Here is a 14,801-nt window from a genome sequence, read left to right as displayed (position 1 = left end):
TATTTCTGGGAAGCTATACAAAATGTTAATCTGAAGTTCACAGAAAACTATGGGTTTAATAACATCTTGTTTCAGAGTATTGAATATGTTGCTGAAGTCCAGTCTGGCACTACCAAACCTGTGTTACATTACATTACACCACTTATGTAATAAGTTTTAGGATACAAGGAAAACAGTTATTTTCTATTAACTTTATTCTCTTTAATATCATAGATTCCATTCAACATAGTTAAGTCAATATTGTATATGTTTCAGAAAGAAAATAATTTGTGCAATACCCAATCTGGCACAGAAATCATCCAAATGTCCATTTAAAAAAAAAATGATTAACAAGTGAAGGAAAACCTTTTGATATTCATTGATCAGAAATATATTTTCTCTCTCCAAATGCTGAAAGACCTGTTGAGTACCTCTAGTATTGCCCACGTTCCAAATGTGCACGATGTTCTAAACCAAGTTTAATCAAGTAGTAGCTCAAGGCAGAATCATTGCAAGACATACATTGTGTATCTGGTTTGAACTGATGGTAGCACTTTAATCTCTGAGTCATACGACTATAGATTCCAGTCATCCTTCTGAAACTTAAGTGCATGAAATCAGCCTTTTTATTTTTGCCTGAACCATCTGGAGGTAGTTCAGCAGAGACAGTGGTCCCTTTTATTTTGAGATGATTGACCCACTCCCTCCCATCACATAGATTAAAAAAAAAGTACTTGGAAGCTTTGAAATAAGGGACCCTAAGGAATTCCATCTCATGTCCCAATCAACTGTTATTTAGTTCTCAACCAAATATTCATTTCATTTTTGCTTCTATTATCCACTGTGTGCAAGTTGATTCCTGCACAATGTCCTAGTGATTTTTCAATGCTAATTAGATAAAGTTCTATTCCTACGAATTGATTTCTCTAAATCACAGTAATCCATTTTCAATTTATTGAGGAGAAAAATCAATTTTATTTGTAAAATATATTATCTATAATTACTTCTCACGTCTTCTTTCTCTAGGCACTGTAGGAGATTTTCAGGCAATGAAGTTGAATCTTGGGTGTGCAATTTCTTATCAGTGATTTGTCTGAATGGTACCGAGACTCTGCCTTTGAGATATTCCCAATAACAGCAATTATGCTAACATGACAGAGACCCTGTGTTCTGTACAATATTCAGACATCTTGAGACATTGCACCAGAAGAATTACAAGCATGAATCAGAGTTAGCACATTGCCCAGTTCAACAATATTCTGATTCAGTGCAGCAATATTACTATTCAGAATATCAAAGCTTGACTTGATAGACCTCTCAACCCGTTTTATCTCAGACTGAACAATGCATTTCAGTTCTCTCATTTCAGTTTCTATTGCAGGCAAACCAGAATAGGCAGAACTTTTCCCAGCTTCTTTCTGAACAGCAGACTGCAGACGATCCAGACCATTTTGCATTCCAGCTTGAGTACTTTCTAGACTAGACCGGATAGTGGTTCTTATATCCACTAAATCGTCATGTATTTTGTCAAATCCCTCTTTTTGTACTTGCGGAATCCCATTGAATAGGTGATCCACTTGTGTGAAGGCATCACAAGTGGATAAACTTCTCCAAGGACTTTGGGTACTTCCATCCTGACTTGGAGGCTCTATAGCAGATAGTTGAGTTAGATGGAATCTACAAACCATGTCTTCCCCCTTAAAGTCTTCTGATTTAATGGGCTTTTCCAATTGCACCTGTTTTGCTAACTTCTCTGGAGGAGGCTCAAGTGTATTAGCAACATCAGAACTCTCTACAAGGAAGCTGGAAGGATGTGGTGTGCTATTCAGTCCTGTTGAAGAAAGAGTAAAAGCCCATGAACAGACTGCAACTTGGAGTTCAAGTACAATTTTTGTTTTACCTTTTGCCATATTAGAATCTTTCAACCTTACATATTGTTTGCTTAACTTAAATAAAACTGTTGATGTTACCCGAGGTATCTGAATCACATACACATTATCGATTTTGCTCCTAATCTGTTTACAGCATGATCTTACCACCATCACCCCCTACTCCATCCCCAATGGTTTATTGTCATACAGCATTGATTATACCTTATGTATTTTTACTGATCATAGTTAAATATTTAGCCAATATATGAACAATATTGGGCAGAACAAATAAGATGACAAATGTCATGTCAATTTAAAATCATAATATAATGAGTCTTGTTTCACCTCCAGGTGACACCGCATTTAAATAGTAGATTAGTTTTATTTGTCACACGTGCATTGAAACATATAGTGATATGTGTTATCTGTGTCATTGGCCACAGTGCCAGGATGTGCTGGGGGCATCCAGCAAGTAATGCCATGCTTCATGCCCAAAACTTACTAATCCTAAACAGTACACCTTTGGAATGTGGGAGGAAACCACAGCAACCTGAGGAAATCTACGCAGTGACAGGGAGAAGATACCAGCTTCTTACAGACGGATCTGGTTTGCTGGTGCCGCAGTCACAGTATGCTAATGACTACATTGCCATGCTGTTCCTAAATATAGGCAACAGAGCCAAGCCTCAAGACACAGGAGCTGTATACTTGAAAGCCTTAAATATGTAAAATACATTGTGAAATCAGCAGCATTTCTTTTTGATACCAGATAGAGATAGAAGCAGAGGAACCTGTATGATTTGATTTCAATCTCCAAAAAGAAACAATGAGTTCTCTGCAGTGGACAGGTTTGAAATTAAGCCTCTAAATTTTTATTCTCCAAGACATTTATGAGTGTGAAGGGTGAGCTGATGAAAGGCATTTGAAGGATGAAAACACTTGTTTGCAAGGATTACTCAAGTTTTACAAAGCCAAACCAATATTTTCTTTCGTTAGGTTTTCTGTCTCAGAATTATGGCAGTCCATGTCTTCCACAGAGTAATGAGTTAACTCAGCATTTCACATGGACAACACTCTGCAGATCCCTACACACAGCAGTTTGGAGCTGTAGCCCATAGTCTGAACATACAGTATTCAGCTCAATTATTACAAGCAAAATCCTTTTCTCTTTCTGCCATCTGTAGGCAGAAAGTGGAGATTCCCTGTTCTGTGTAATTTACATTATCATTTAACTGTGTTGTTGCAGCTCCATGAAACCTTGTGCCTTTACAGCAGAAAATTCACACATAAATGTTACAAGATCTCTCTGCTCCTTCAAGCAGTTAACTATTATTGACATAATTACAAAACAGTTTAACGTTTAAGTCTGATAGCACTTCTGGCATTACTTTGTATTGGTTAGATTTAAGTTATTCCATCCCCAGCACTAAAGTTTCCACATTCAGCTTTGCAGCTGTAGGTCAATTTCCAGAGTTGATAGTCTAAAAATTAATATGTTAGACTATCACATTGCGTTTCTACATTCAGTTGTTTAATTGATTTGAGCTGGATGAGTTCCACTATTCAGTTTAATCTCAAGTAGTAAAACTTCTTGGTCATTTGTAACCATTGCTGCACTAGATTTTAAAAATCAAGGTGTACCATTATTTTATCTGCCTGCTCTCATTGTACTTATATTTTCCAAACTCGCGTCATCACTCCCTATGCCACTATAATAATGACGCTATAATATTAGTAACCTTACCCTAGCTGTTCACTCTATCAGTTCAATACTGAATATGATTTTGTTTCTTTCTGATATATCACCCAGAGAGAGCAGCAGAATAATTTGTCTTCGAGGGAGGTGACAATGATAGCAAGTATCAAAGTGCAGTTATTTAAACAAGATATGCAACTCTAACATATGGTTCAAGGTGATGTTAGTCTTGATGGTTCACATTTGTGGTTGTCAACTTCTTAAGCCACATGGCGATCATGGCTTGCTTTACCTTAAACCTCCGTTCTTTTTCTAGATTCTTCATGCTTTAATGGGCAACTATCAGGGCAGGAACACCAAACCCATATCAGTCACCATGTTGAATTCACCTGTCAATTCTACCAATTACAAGTCAATAGGTTATAAGGTTTTTCTTAGCCTACACCAGCCCCAGTACAGTCATTTAAAAAAAAATTCAGGGATTTAATTACAATTGGAAGCTCAGTAATACACACAAACTGTGGGAGGAACTCAACAGGCCAGGCAGCATCTATGGAAGAGAGTAAACAGTCGATATTTCGCGCTGATGAAGGGTCTCAGTCTGAAATGTTGACTGTTTACTCTGTTCTATAGATGCTGCCTGACCTGCTGAGCTCCTCCAGTAGTTTGTGTGTCTTACTTTGATTTCCAGCGTCTTCAGATTTTCTCTTGCTTGATATTGTAAGGTCAGTTACCACCCCAATCCCTTATTAAGCTACAGATGCAGCTGCCTGGCCTGCTGAATATTTCAGGCATGGATGGTATGGTAGGGCAGTGGTTTGCACAATCAAATTACATACCAGCGATTACCAATCAGGGTTAATTCCTGTCATTATCCACAAGGATTTGAATGCTCTCCTGTGACCAGGTGGGTTTCCTCTGGGTACTCCAGCATTCCCCCCCAAAGACGTACACTTAGGATTAGTAAGTTGTGGGCTAGGTTAGCACCAGAAGCGCGGCTGCCCCCAGCAGAATCCTCACCGATTTGATTTGATGTAAACGATACATTTCACTGTATGTTTCTATACACATGACAAATAAAACTGATCTTTAAAAAAAATCTCTGCATCATTTCAAGCAACAGTTGTATCCCACATAACTGTTCCAACACTGACTGAACATTTCCTCATTTCTGCCTTCATTCACTTCTTTCTCCATTAGACAACAACGTCTTTCACCCTAGATCCTCCACCCTATCATTCCCTTTATTCTCTCCACCCCTCTCTTTTCTCTGAAACTTGTAACATCAGTTTTCTCCCATTTTCCCATTTTGAGGAAAGCCCACCGATCCAAAGTATTAACAATGTTCTCTTCTTACAGCCATTACGCATTTTCCAGCATTGCTCATTTTGATTTCAGATTTTCAGCATCTGTAGCACTTTACTGTATTATTCATACAGTACACTTGTTTTCTAACTGACGTCCTGCTATCAAGAACTTTGCACAGTACTCTCCATGTACATGCAGTCATTTCTAAGACAGCTAGTTAACACAAACCAGTTGTTACCCAGTGTATTGAACTGGGTAAAAAGGAACTTCCTGATAAATGCACAAACGCTTAACAGCTACTAATGCTTCTAAATGTCACTGATGAATTTATTCACTTGTTAATAAACACTGAAATCCACAGAGCAACACACAAAATGCTGGAGGAATCCAGTAGGTCAGGCAGCATCTATTGAGGAGAAAAATGCTTCAGGCCAGACCCTTCATTGGGAATAGGAAGGAAGGAAGAAGCCAGAATAGGAAGGTGGGAGTATTTGGGGATGGTGGGGGGCGGGGTGGGGGGGGAAGAAAGTACAAGCTGCCAAGTGATAAGTGAAACCAAGTGAGGAGGAGGCTGAGTGGGTGGGGGGGGGGCGGATTGTGTTATAAACAAGTGCTATTTTCCTTTTGAAGACTTAAGCTTGCAACTTTCATTTGGTCAATGATATATGATCACTATACCCACCTACTCTTATCGAGGTCTCACAGTGATAATAACCAGACGCCTGACTTTTCTTGTGCATCGAGCAGAGGTCAATACGTGTAAACACTTCTGTGCCAAAGACAGTATTTTCATATTCCCTGTAGAGCTCTGGGCAGATTTTTCGCAAACCCTTCAAAAGAAAACAATGCAATAAGTTTTAGCCTGACTGCATCGTTTTAGTACAGTTTCTTTTCAAGACAGAAGTGCCAATAATTCAACATTGGGCCAGCTTGCACTCAACTCTACTTGGGTTCTGCAGTCATTCCTGAATCCTGTTGAAGTTCTAGATCCACACCAATATATAAAATCCCCGCCAGAAAATGAATCTCTGGGTAACAGATACATACATTGATTTTTTTTTTTGGCAAGTCGCACCAGACGGTCATCCATTCTTGTCCGGCACATGGTGTCAGGATTGGTCTCCTTTCGGATTAACCGGGTCATGATATGATATAACCTTCCTGATTCGACCCCCTTTTTTTTTTTAAAAGCGAGGCTGAGTGACTAGCTCGATGTTCAACCCAGCACGGATGGAAAGCATGCTCGGGGGGGGGGGGTGACCCGACTTGGATTTGAACTCGGGAGGCTTCGCTCCGGAGTCCGGCGCTGATGCCATTGCGTTACCAGTCGGCCTACGTACATTGATAATAAATAGACTTTGAACATGCGTTGAATTTTGGAGGAAGGGGCGTTACACAGAGGTTTCAGTCAGTGGGTTCTGTAACCTGGTTCACAGACACCCAGGCCTCCTGCCAGTTGAGTGACCTGGATGTGTCAGAATTTGACAGATTGTAGCCCAAGTAGTTGAAGAAACTGCTAACATTAAATTGGATTATTACTGTCAGAGGTATCAAGGTACACTGAAAATCTTAGTGTCTTGGCCGCTTTACCAATGCAATGAGAAGTATAGGTTAGAGTCTATGTAGTGGAGGCTGGTAATGTGCTTAGCTATGTCCACAACACACTGCGGTTTCCTGTTTCCTCTGATTGGGCAGATGCCACACCCAACCATGAATCATCTGCAGAAGATGCTTTCTATGGTTGATCAATTTTTAAAAAATGAAGGTTAACAGGGATATGACTAGCTTCCTGAAGTAGACACACTGGTGTTTTTTTGACCATCTTCAGGCTCATACTCTGGATCGACTGTCACCTGCTACAGAGGTAATAAGGGACAGGGATGGGAGAAGCTTGTTGGTCCTTATCTGTCCGTCTTTAGTCCTGGCAAGGCATTCACACGTCCAGGTGGTTGGACATTGTATTCCACTTTAGCTGACTGCCTGCCCTTCTGAGGATGTATCAGGGAGTCAGTGATGCTGGAAAGGGGGAATGCAGTGATCACTGCAGGGGCTGGAGTGCACCCTGCTCACCAATTAGAATTATAGTTTAGCTGCTTTTTTTTTTAAATTAAAAGAGAAAAAGAAAAGCCGATTATCTTTCACTGATCTTGGAGATGAATTAGATGTGCCAGCAAGTGGGCTATAGCCCTCTAAATCTGAAGATTCAGCACCCTGTGGATGGAGAATTTCACTTTATCTTGGCACTGAGAGCTTCTATTCACATTCAGCAGCAGACCAGAGCTGCTAGATCACAGCTCTAGTGATTGAGGTCCACTCCTGACCCTCTGCTCCTGCCTTTGCAGAGTCTGCACATTCTCTTACAGATCACCTGCTTCCCCAGTTGCTCTGACTTTCTCCCACATGTAAAGATGAGCAGGTCATAGGTCAATTGTCCATCGTACCCCTTGGACAGAGTTGATGGGAACTTGAGGAGAATAAACATGGATTATTTATGGTCAGCGTTGACTCTGGAAGGAAGAGCTTCTTTCTATATTTATGCCAATGACTAATCCAAGGTATTAAAATTAATAACCAAAATTTAAATTCACTTAATTTTCACTGATGCAAAGTAATGAAATAACACAAATTAACATCGCTTCCCTTAATTCATCTTTTTAAATGAAGGTCACCAGCCCCTTTCAAATAACTAGGGCTGCAAGAGTGGAACCAGCTACAGCGAAAGCCAAAATGCCAGATATGAAGTGAACCCAACTCCTCGATTCCGTACCTGATGGATCCTGGACTCTCTGGCAATTCCAGCGCAGAATGAGAGGTCATACATACTTCCATCTGACCTGGCACATTTGTATTCCGATACTGCAGTAAGTAGGCATGGAATTCTAGGCTTGTTGAAGCACACATTGCAAGTAGCCAGCAGGACTATAGCCATCAGTGCAATTTAGTACATCAGGCATTAAATTATTTTTTTTTAGATAAACAAATGTAATTACATTGATAGAATACATTACTTCTTGAATACCGGTCAACCCTCATTGATTTTTAGACCTTTGATCAATTCATCAGCTTTAATTCTGCTCAACCATTGCTGCATTTATCAAACATTAACCTCATTAAATTTTTAGTTTTCCCTTCAGCACTCAGTCATGGACACTTTCCAAAGTATTACTTTAAATGCTGGATAAAAACCTCACCCAAGTGGCAATTCCAGGCTCAAAATGTATAGAGCTTAATCTGAAAATTAAGCAATCAGATGCTGTATCTCCCATTTTGAACAACAATCTGAGTTTAGGAAAACATACACAATGGATGCTTTCCTTTGATAGAACCTGGAAATGTTGTCTTACAGACAAAAAGCCTTCCATTCAATTTTCTTACAGGTAATTTGGTTAAGTAATCACAAGGCAACATTCACTTTGTTTTATTACTTGATGCAAGATATTTTGGTAAACTATCCAAAACTGACCATCAACTACAGCTCGACATTCATACCATCATCCGCTTAAAACAAATCAATGAGCTTCAAGACCTTGGCCTCAGTACCTCTATGTGCAACTGGATCCTCAATTTCCTGAGTTGCAGACCCCAACCAGTTTGTATTGGCAACGTCTCCTCCTCTCTCTCCATCAGCACAGGTACACCACAAGGCTGTGTGCTTAGCCCCTGCTCTGCTGTTTTATGCTATGATTCTAGCTAAGCACAGCTCCAATGGCATATTTAAGTTTGATGATAATGCCACCATCATTGACTGAATCAAAGGTGGTGATGAATCAGTATATAGGAGGGAGATTCAAAATCTGGTTGTGCAGTTCATAACAAAAAAACTCAATGTGAGCAAGACCAAGGAACCAATTATTGACTTTAGGAGAAGGACACCAGATGTCCATGAACCAGGCCTCCTCAGAGGATCTGAGGCACAGAGAGTCAGCATCTTTAAGTTCTACGGTTTTATTATTTCCAGAGTACCTGACCTGGACCCAGCCCACATGTGCAATAATTAAGAAAGGACAGTAATGCCTCTACTTCCTTAGGGGTCTGTCAAGGTTTTAGATGACATGCCAAATCTTTGCAAACTTCTATAATGTGTGTGGAGAGTATATTGACTGGCTGCCTCACAGCCTGGTATGGAAACACCAATGTCCTTGACCAAAGTAGAGGATATGGTCCACTCCATCACAGGTGAAGCCCTCCCCACCATTGAACACATCTACACAGAGCGATATTGCAGGAAAGCAGCATCCATCATCAAGGACCCTCACCGCCAAGACATGCTTTCTTCTTGCTGCTGCTATTAAGGTGGTAGAGGAGCCTCAGGGCTCACACCACCCAGACTCAAGAACAGTTATTACCCCTCAAACATCTTGCTCTTGGAAAGGAATAACTTCACTCACTTTCACTTGCCCCATCATTGAAATGTTCCCAGAACCTTTGGACTCACTTTCAAGGACTGTTCATCTCATGTTCTGATTATATATTGCTTATTTATTTTTATTATTATTTATTTTTGTATTTGCATTGTTTGTCTTTTGCACAACAGTTGAATGCCCAACTTGCTGCAATCTTGAACTGATTCTGTTACGGTTACTATTTTGGCCCCAACCCACCTGGACAAAAAAGACACGTACGTTCGAATGCTGTTCATAGACTTCAGTTCAGCATTCAACACAATCATTCCTCAGAAACTGATTGGAAAGCTGAGCCGACTGGGCCTGAACACCTCCCTCTGCAACTGGATCCTAGACTTCCTGACTGGGAGACCTCAGTCAGTCCGGATTGGAAGCAGCATCTCCAACACCATCACACTGAGCACGGGGGCCCCCCAGGGCTGTGTGCTCAGTCCACTGCTGTTCACTCTGCTGACCCACAACTGTGCTGCAACACACAGCTCGAACTACATCATCAAGTTCGCCAATGACACGACCGCCGTGGGTCTCATCAGCAAGAACGATGAGTCAGCATACAGAGAGGAGGTGCAGCAGCTAACAGACTGGTCCAGAGCCAACAACCTGTCTCTAAATGTAAACAAAACAATAGAGATGGTTGCTGACTTCAGGAGGACATGGAAATTGCACCATCTTGGATCGCAAGACCCTGCAGCAGATAGTGAGGTCAGCTGAGAAGATTATCGGGGTCTCTCTTCCTGCCGTTACAGACAATTACACCACACGCTGCATCCGTAAAGCAAACAGCATTATGAACGACCCCACGCACCCCTCATACAAACTCTTCTCCCTCCTGCCATCTGGCAAAAGGCACTGAAGTATTCTGGCTCTTCCGACCAGACTATGTAACAGTTTCTTCCCCCAAGCCATCAGACTCCTCAATACCCAGAGCCTGGACTGACACTAACCTACTGCCCTATACTGTGCCTATTGTCTTGTTTATTATTTATTGTAATGCCTGCAATGTTTTGTGCACTTTATGCAGGCCTGGGTAGGTCTGTAGTCTAGTGTAGTTTTTGTGTTGTTTTACATAGTTCAGTGTAGTTTTTGTATTGTTTCATGTAGCACCATGGTCCTGAAAAATCTTGTCTTGGTTTTACTGTGTACTGTACCAGCAGTTACGGTCAAAATGGCAATAAAAAGTAACAAGACTTGATTGTTGATTTATAGAGTATCCTCAAGATAATTAATCTCTGAGCTATATAATACTTTGATAACTTTGATAATAAATTTACCATGAACTTTGAAAATTGCCTTGATGATGATAGAAGGCAGAGGGTAGTGGTAGTTGTTGTTTTACCAACTGGAAGCCCGTGCCCTGTCATGTACTGCAGGGATCAGTGAAGGGAGACGATTAATCTTTTCCCCAAGGGTAAGGCTGTCTAAAACTAGAGATCTACAGTAAGTTTAAAGTGAGAGGGAAAATATTTAAAGTACATCAGAACGCAAGCACATCCCCCCCCAGCCCCACACAGAAGATGGCAAGTATATGAAATAAGTTGCCAGAGATGGTGGTAGTGACAGGCACAATCACGGCTTTGAAAAAAAAAAACATTTGGACAGGTACATGGATTGGAAAGAAAGCAAGCTATGGGCCAAATACAGGATAATGGATTATATAAATATGCATCAGTCAGCATGAACAAGGCAGGATGGAGGATCTGTTTCCAAGATGTACACATCTATGACAATTTTAAGTAACTTTAGAGTTTACATATGGGATGTTTGCCTTTATTAAGAATAAAAGTTGGCAAGTCATGTTTCAGCTGTACAAATCTTTGGTTATGCCAGATTTGGGGTATTGTATGTAGTTTTGGTTGCTGAACTACAAGGATTTAAAAGCTCTGGAGTGCCTACAATTTTATTCGTCACTCAAAGGACCAAAACCCAGTGTTTTTTCTTTTCTCTCCACCCCTCCTAATTGCAGGGATTTCTTACTTCTGCAAATTAGTGCCTAGGCACCGTTTTAGGCTTTGCAGTCTTGGTGTCTTATTTGACCCACAAGAACACCAATTCCATAAGACCGTCCTCTCCATCACAATGACTGCTGATTTTCACCCCTCTCGATTTACTCCAGAAATCCTGATGCATTTCCCTCGGAATCTAATTCATACGTGGAGGGGCAAAAAGACAAACTGTAGATCAATAGATGAATTTTTATAAATAACTGTTGCAAGTACAAATAGGAATCAAGAGCTTTCTGAGTCTTCAATTTTCTGAGTGTAACCTAAGAAAATTTGAGCTTTCTAATATTATGGTAGACTACTTCTGTCTTGTGCAAAACACCCATCTGTTCCATGTCATCTTGGCTCACCCATTATCCCTACATTTTCTCGAACACCCTTATACCAATAATGCTGTAAAGTTAAAGTTATACTTCATTTATTTGGTGACACAGTGCATTGTAGGCCCTCCCAGCCTTTCGCGTCACAATGCCCCAGCAACCCCGACAAACCCGATTACCCTCAACCTAACCACGAGGAAATCTGCAGATGCTGGAATTTCAAGCAACACACATAAAAGTTGCTGGTGAACGCAGCAGGCCAGGTAGCATCTATAGGAAGAGGTACAGTCGACGTTTCGTGCTGGGACCCTTCGTCAGGACTAACTGAAAGAAGAGCTAGTAAGAGATCAACCTAATCAGAATCAGATTTATTATCACCGGTATGTGTCATGAAATTTGTTAACTTAGCAGCAGCAGTTCAATGCAATACATAATCTAGAGGAAGAAGAAAAAATAAAATAATAAGGTAAGTCAATTACAGTATGCATATATTGAATAGATTAAAAATAGTGCTAAAACAAATATATATTAAAAAAGTGAGGTAGTGTTCACAGGTTCAATGTCCATTTAGGAATCAGATGGCAGAGGGGAAGAAGCTGTTCCTGAATCATTGAGTATGCAGCTTCAGGCTTCTGTACCTCCTATCTGATGGTAACAGTGAGAAAAGGGCATGCCCTGGGTGCTGGAGGTCCTTAATAATAGACACTACGTTTCTGAGACACTGCTCCTTGAAGATGTCCTGGGTACTTAGTAGGCTAGTGCCCAAGATGCAGCTGACTAAATTTACAACCCTATGCAGTTTGTTTCAGTCCTGTGCAGTGGCCCCTCCATACCAGACAGTGATGCAGCCTGTCAGAATGCTCTCCACGGTAGATCTATAGAAGATTTTGAGTGTATTTGTTGACATACCCAATCTCTTCAAACTCCTTATGAAGTATAGCATAATGATGGGACAACTTACGATGACCAGTTAACCTATCCAGTACATCTTTGGACTGTGGGAGGAAACTGGAGCACCTGGGAAAACCCATGCATTCCACAGGGAGGACGTACAGACTCCTGACATATGGTGCTGGAATTGAACTCCGAACCCTAGGATGCCCCGAGCTACAATAGCGTCACACTAACCACTACCTCAAAAATTTTAAAATCAATCATGAATTCACCTCTATTTTACTGCTATCCCATAAACCTAGTCTTCTCTCAGTCCAGTCCAAAATTATAGTGTTTCTCTTATTTGTGCCAACTCTGGCGGCCACTTTTCCAGCTGTTCATGCCCTCGCAGGTCCTTATCGTCGATCAAGTGCACGGCCATTTCAGCTAATCGTTCCTTCTCCGGCTTTGCATTTTTACCTGCGTCCATTTTCCTGCTAAACCACAGCTGCAAATCATAGAATTTCAAACATGAAGTGAATGAGATTTGTATCAAAAATCAGATTATTATACCACATATGTAGGTATACTTCACATAATTCAGTCTGCAATGTTGCAAAGTGTCATCATGCATGGTACCTAGCACCAGGTCCTGTCAGCAAACAGCAGCACAAACATGATATATTGTGAAGCAGCGAATTATCTGACTCTGTAGAGATCTTAGTGTATGAAAAATCATGACAGCATGCCTACCTCCCCACCACAATGTGGCAGTGTATAATTCTCCATTCAAGTATATTACAGTATATTTCTCTCTTTGACATATTTACTTCCTCCACTTCCTGGGTCTTCAGTTATAAAAGTGACGAACTGCATGCCTCCAGCTGCTCTCTGATGTGCTAATAACCAAGAATAAAGACATTTCAGATAGTTTAAGCAAATCCACACTGCAGATTACCCTTCCCCTGCACAGGGATGCTAAACTCAGAATCAATTCAACATTGTTACCATGGAGAATGGATGAAAGTGTGACCGTTTTCTGCGGTGACTGACCAAATTAATAATCATTACCTGTCCTTGTGTTGGGTACTTATGAGGGGGAAGGTGGTGAAGGAATGAGACAGGGAAGAGATCAAAGCAAAGGTAGCTGTCCTTTAAAATCAAATGGTGCAGCTTTACATGAAATTAAAGCAAGGTAGGCGGTTTTAGTCCATAACATAATGAGAGACGGAAATGAGAAGTGCAAATACAGAAGGGACTTGGGTACAGTTGCACCATTTTGACAGGAAAGGAAACAGCAACTGGTTTCATGGTCACAGTCATTCACTTCACATGGAAAAGGTGCAGAGATGTTTTTCTGATGTTAGAACAAGCAGGCATTGAGTTCTGCAGAGAGGAGGCGAAAAGTGACTTAATACTTACTCACTCCACCGCATTTAGCAGATTATTAACTTTGTAGCTCCACAGAAAGTTAGCAATCTCTGGTGTGCAGACAGGCTTTGGAAGCCCAGAAACATACTTCAACCCACAGATGTTTAAGATAGGATGAGCCACAAACTCAGTCCGTGACATTCAGCATAATGAGGAAAATAATGAGCAACCCACGACTTGAGATTTTTACATTATGCACTGGGAGGCAGTGAACTGTGGAACAAAAGGATCCAGTGTAGGTCGTTGAGACTTTCAGGATTGAGACTTCCTGGGAGGTGGCTGCTAGGAATACTGGGGAATTCCATTTTTCGCAGCCTTAAATGTGATGGCACCCTGCAGTCAAAAGGCAAATCCTGAAGCTGTGGTCTAGAAACACAATAATAGCATGTGGATTTGCACCACTTTTGGATAAAGCTGTGTGCTGGCAATCATTGCCCATATGTCCATCCTGTTAAGGAGTTCATATTCTACTCATTCCAGGAGAAAAAGCACTCACAAGCAGCTTCAAAGCCGAACCATAAGGCCATAGTTAAAAGTGGAACTTTTATGCAGTACAAAGTGGCATTTTTGTACAATGCTGCTGATAACTCTCTGGGACACTGAGCATCCCTCCTTCCCCTCCCCTACCTCCTTATTTTGGCATTTTTCCCCCCTTCCTTCCCAGTCCTGACAAAGGATCTGGGCCCAAAATGTCAACTGTGTATTCATTTCCATAGATGCTGCCTTACCCAAGTTCCTCCAATAATCTGTGAGCATTTCTCTGGATTTCCAGCATCTGCAGAATCTCCTGTGTCTTAAAATTCATGTTGTGCATGTAGTTCATATTTTCCAGAGAAAGATTCCAAGATTTGTCATAATACAATAAAGGATTTTGCATTGCCTGTCAGCAAAACACTTTCCAAATAAATAAAGTATCAGTC

The 14,801-nt window shown here is 40.9% G+C and overlaps 1 protein-coding gene across 1 annotated transcript; it reads right to left on the bottom strand.

The window, feature by feature from the left end:
• Positions 1 to 1,160: 1,160 nt before the first annotated feature.
• LOC134349724 (uncharacterized) lies at positions 1,161 to 13,233 on the bottom strand. Its single transcript, XM_063054525.1, has 3 exons — positions 13,204 to 13,233; positions 5,537 to 5,684; positions 1,161 to 1,810 (listed from the first exon to the last, which is right to left on the bottom strand). The coding sequence occupies exons 2-3, from the start codon at positions 5,592 to 5,594 to the stop codon at positions 1,161 to 1,163; spliced, it is 708 nt and encodes a 235-aa protein (XP_062910595.1). The 5' UTR covers positions 5,595 to 5,684; positions 13,204 to 13,233.
• Positions 13,234 to 14,801: the final 1,568 nt, after the last annotated feature.

Source organism: Mobula hypostoma, chromosome 1, assembly GCF_963921235.1.
Source record: "Mobula hypostoma chromosome 1, sMobHyp1.1, whole genome shotgun sequence".
Classification (NCBI taxonomy): Eukaryota; Metazoa; Chordata; class Chondrichthyes; order Myliobatiformes; family Myliobatidae; genus Mobula; species Mobula hypostoma.
Note: the sequence above shows the minus strand (reverse complement) of the source record. Positions and strands in the feature narration are given on the sequence as shown.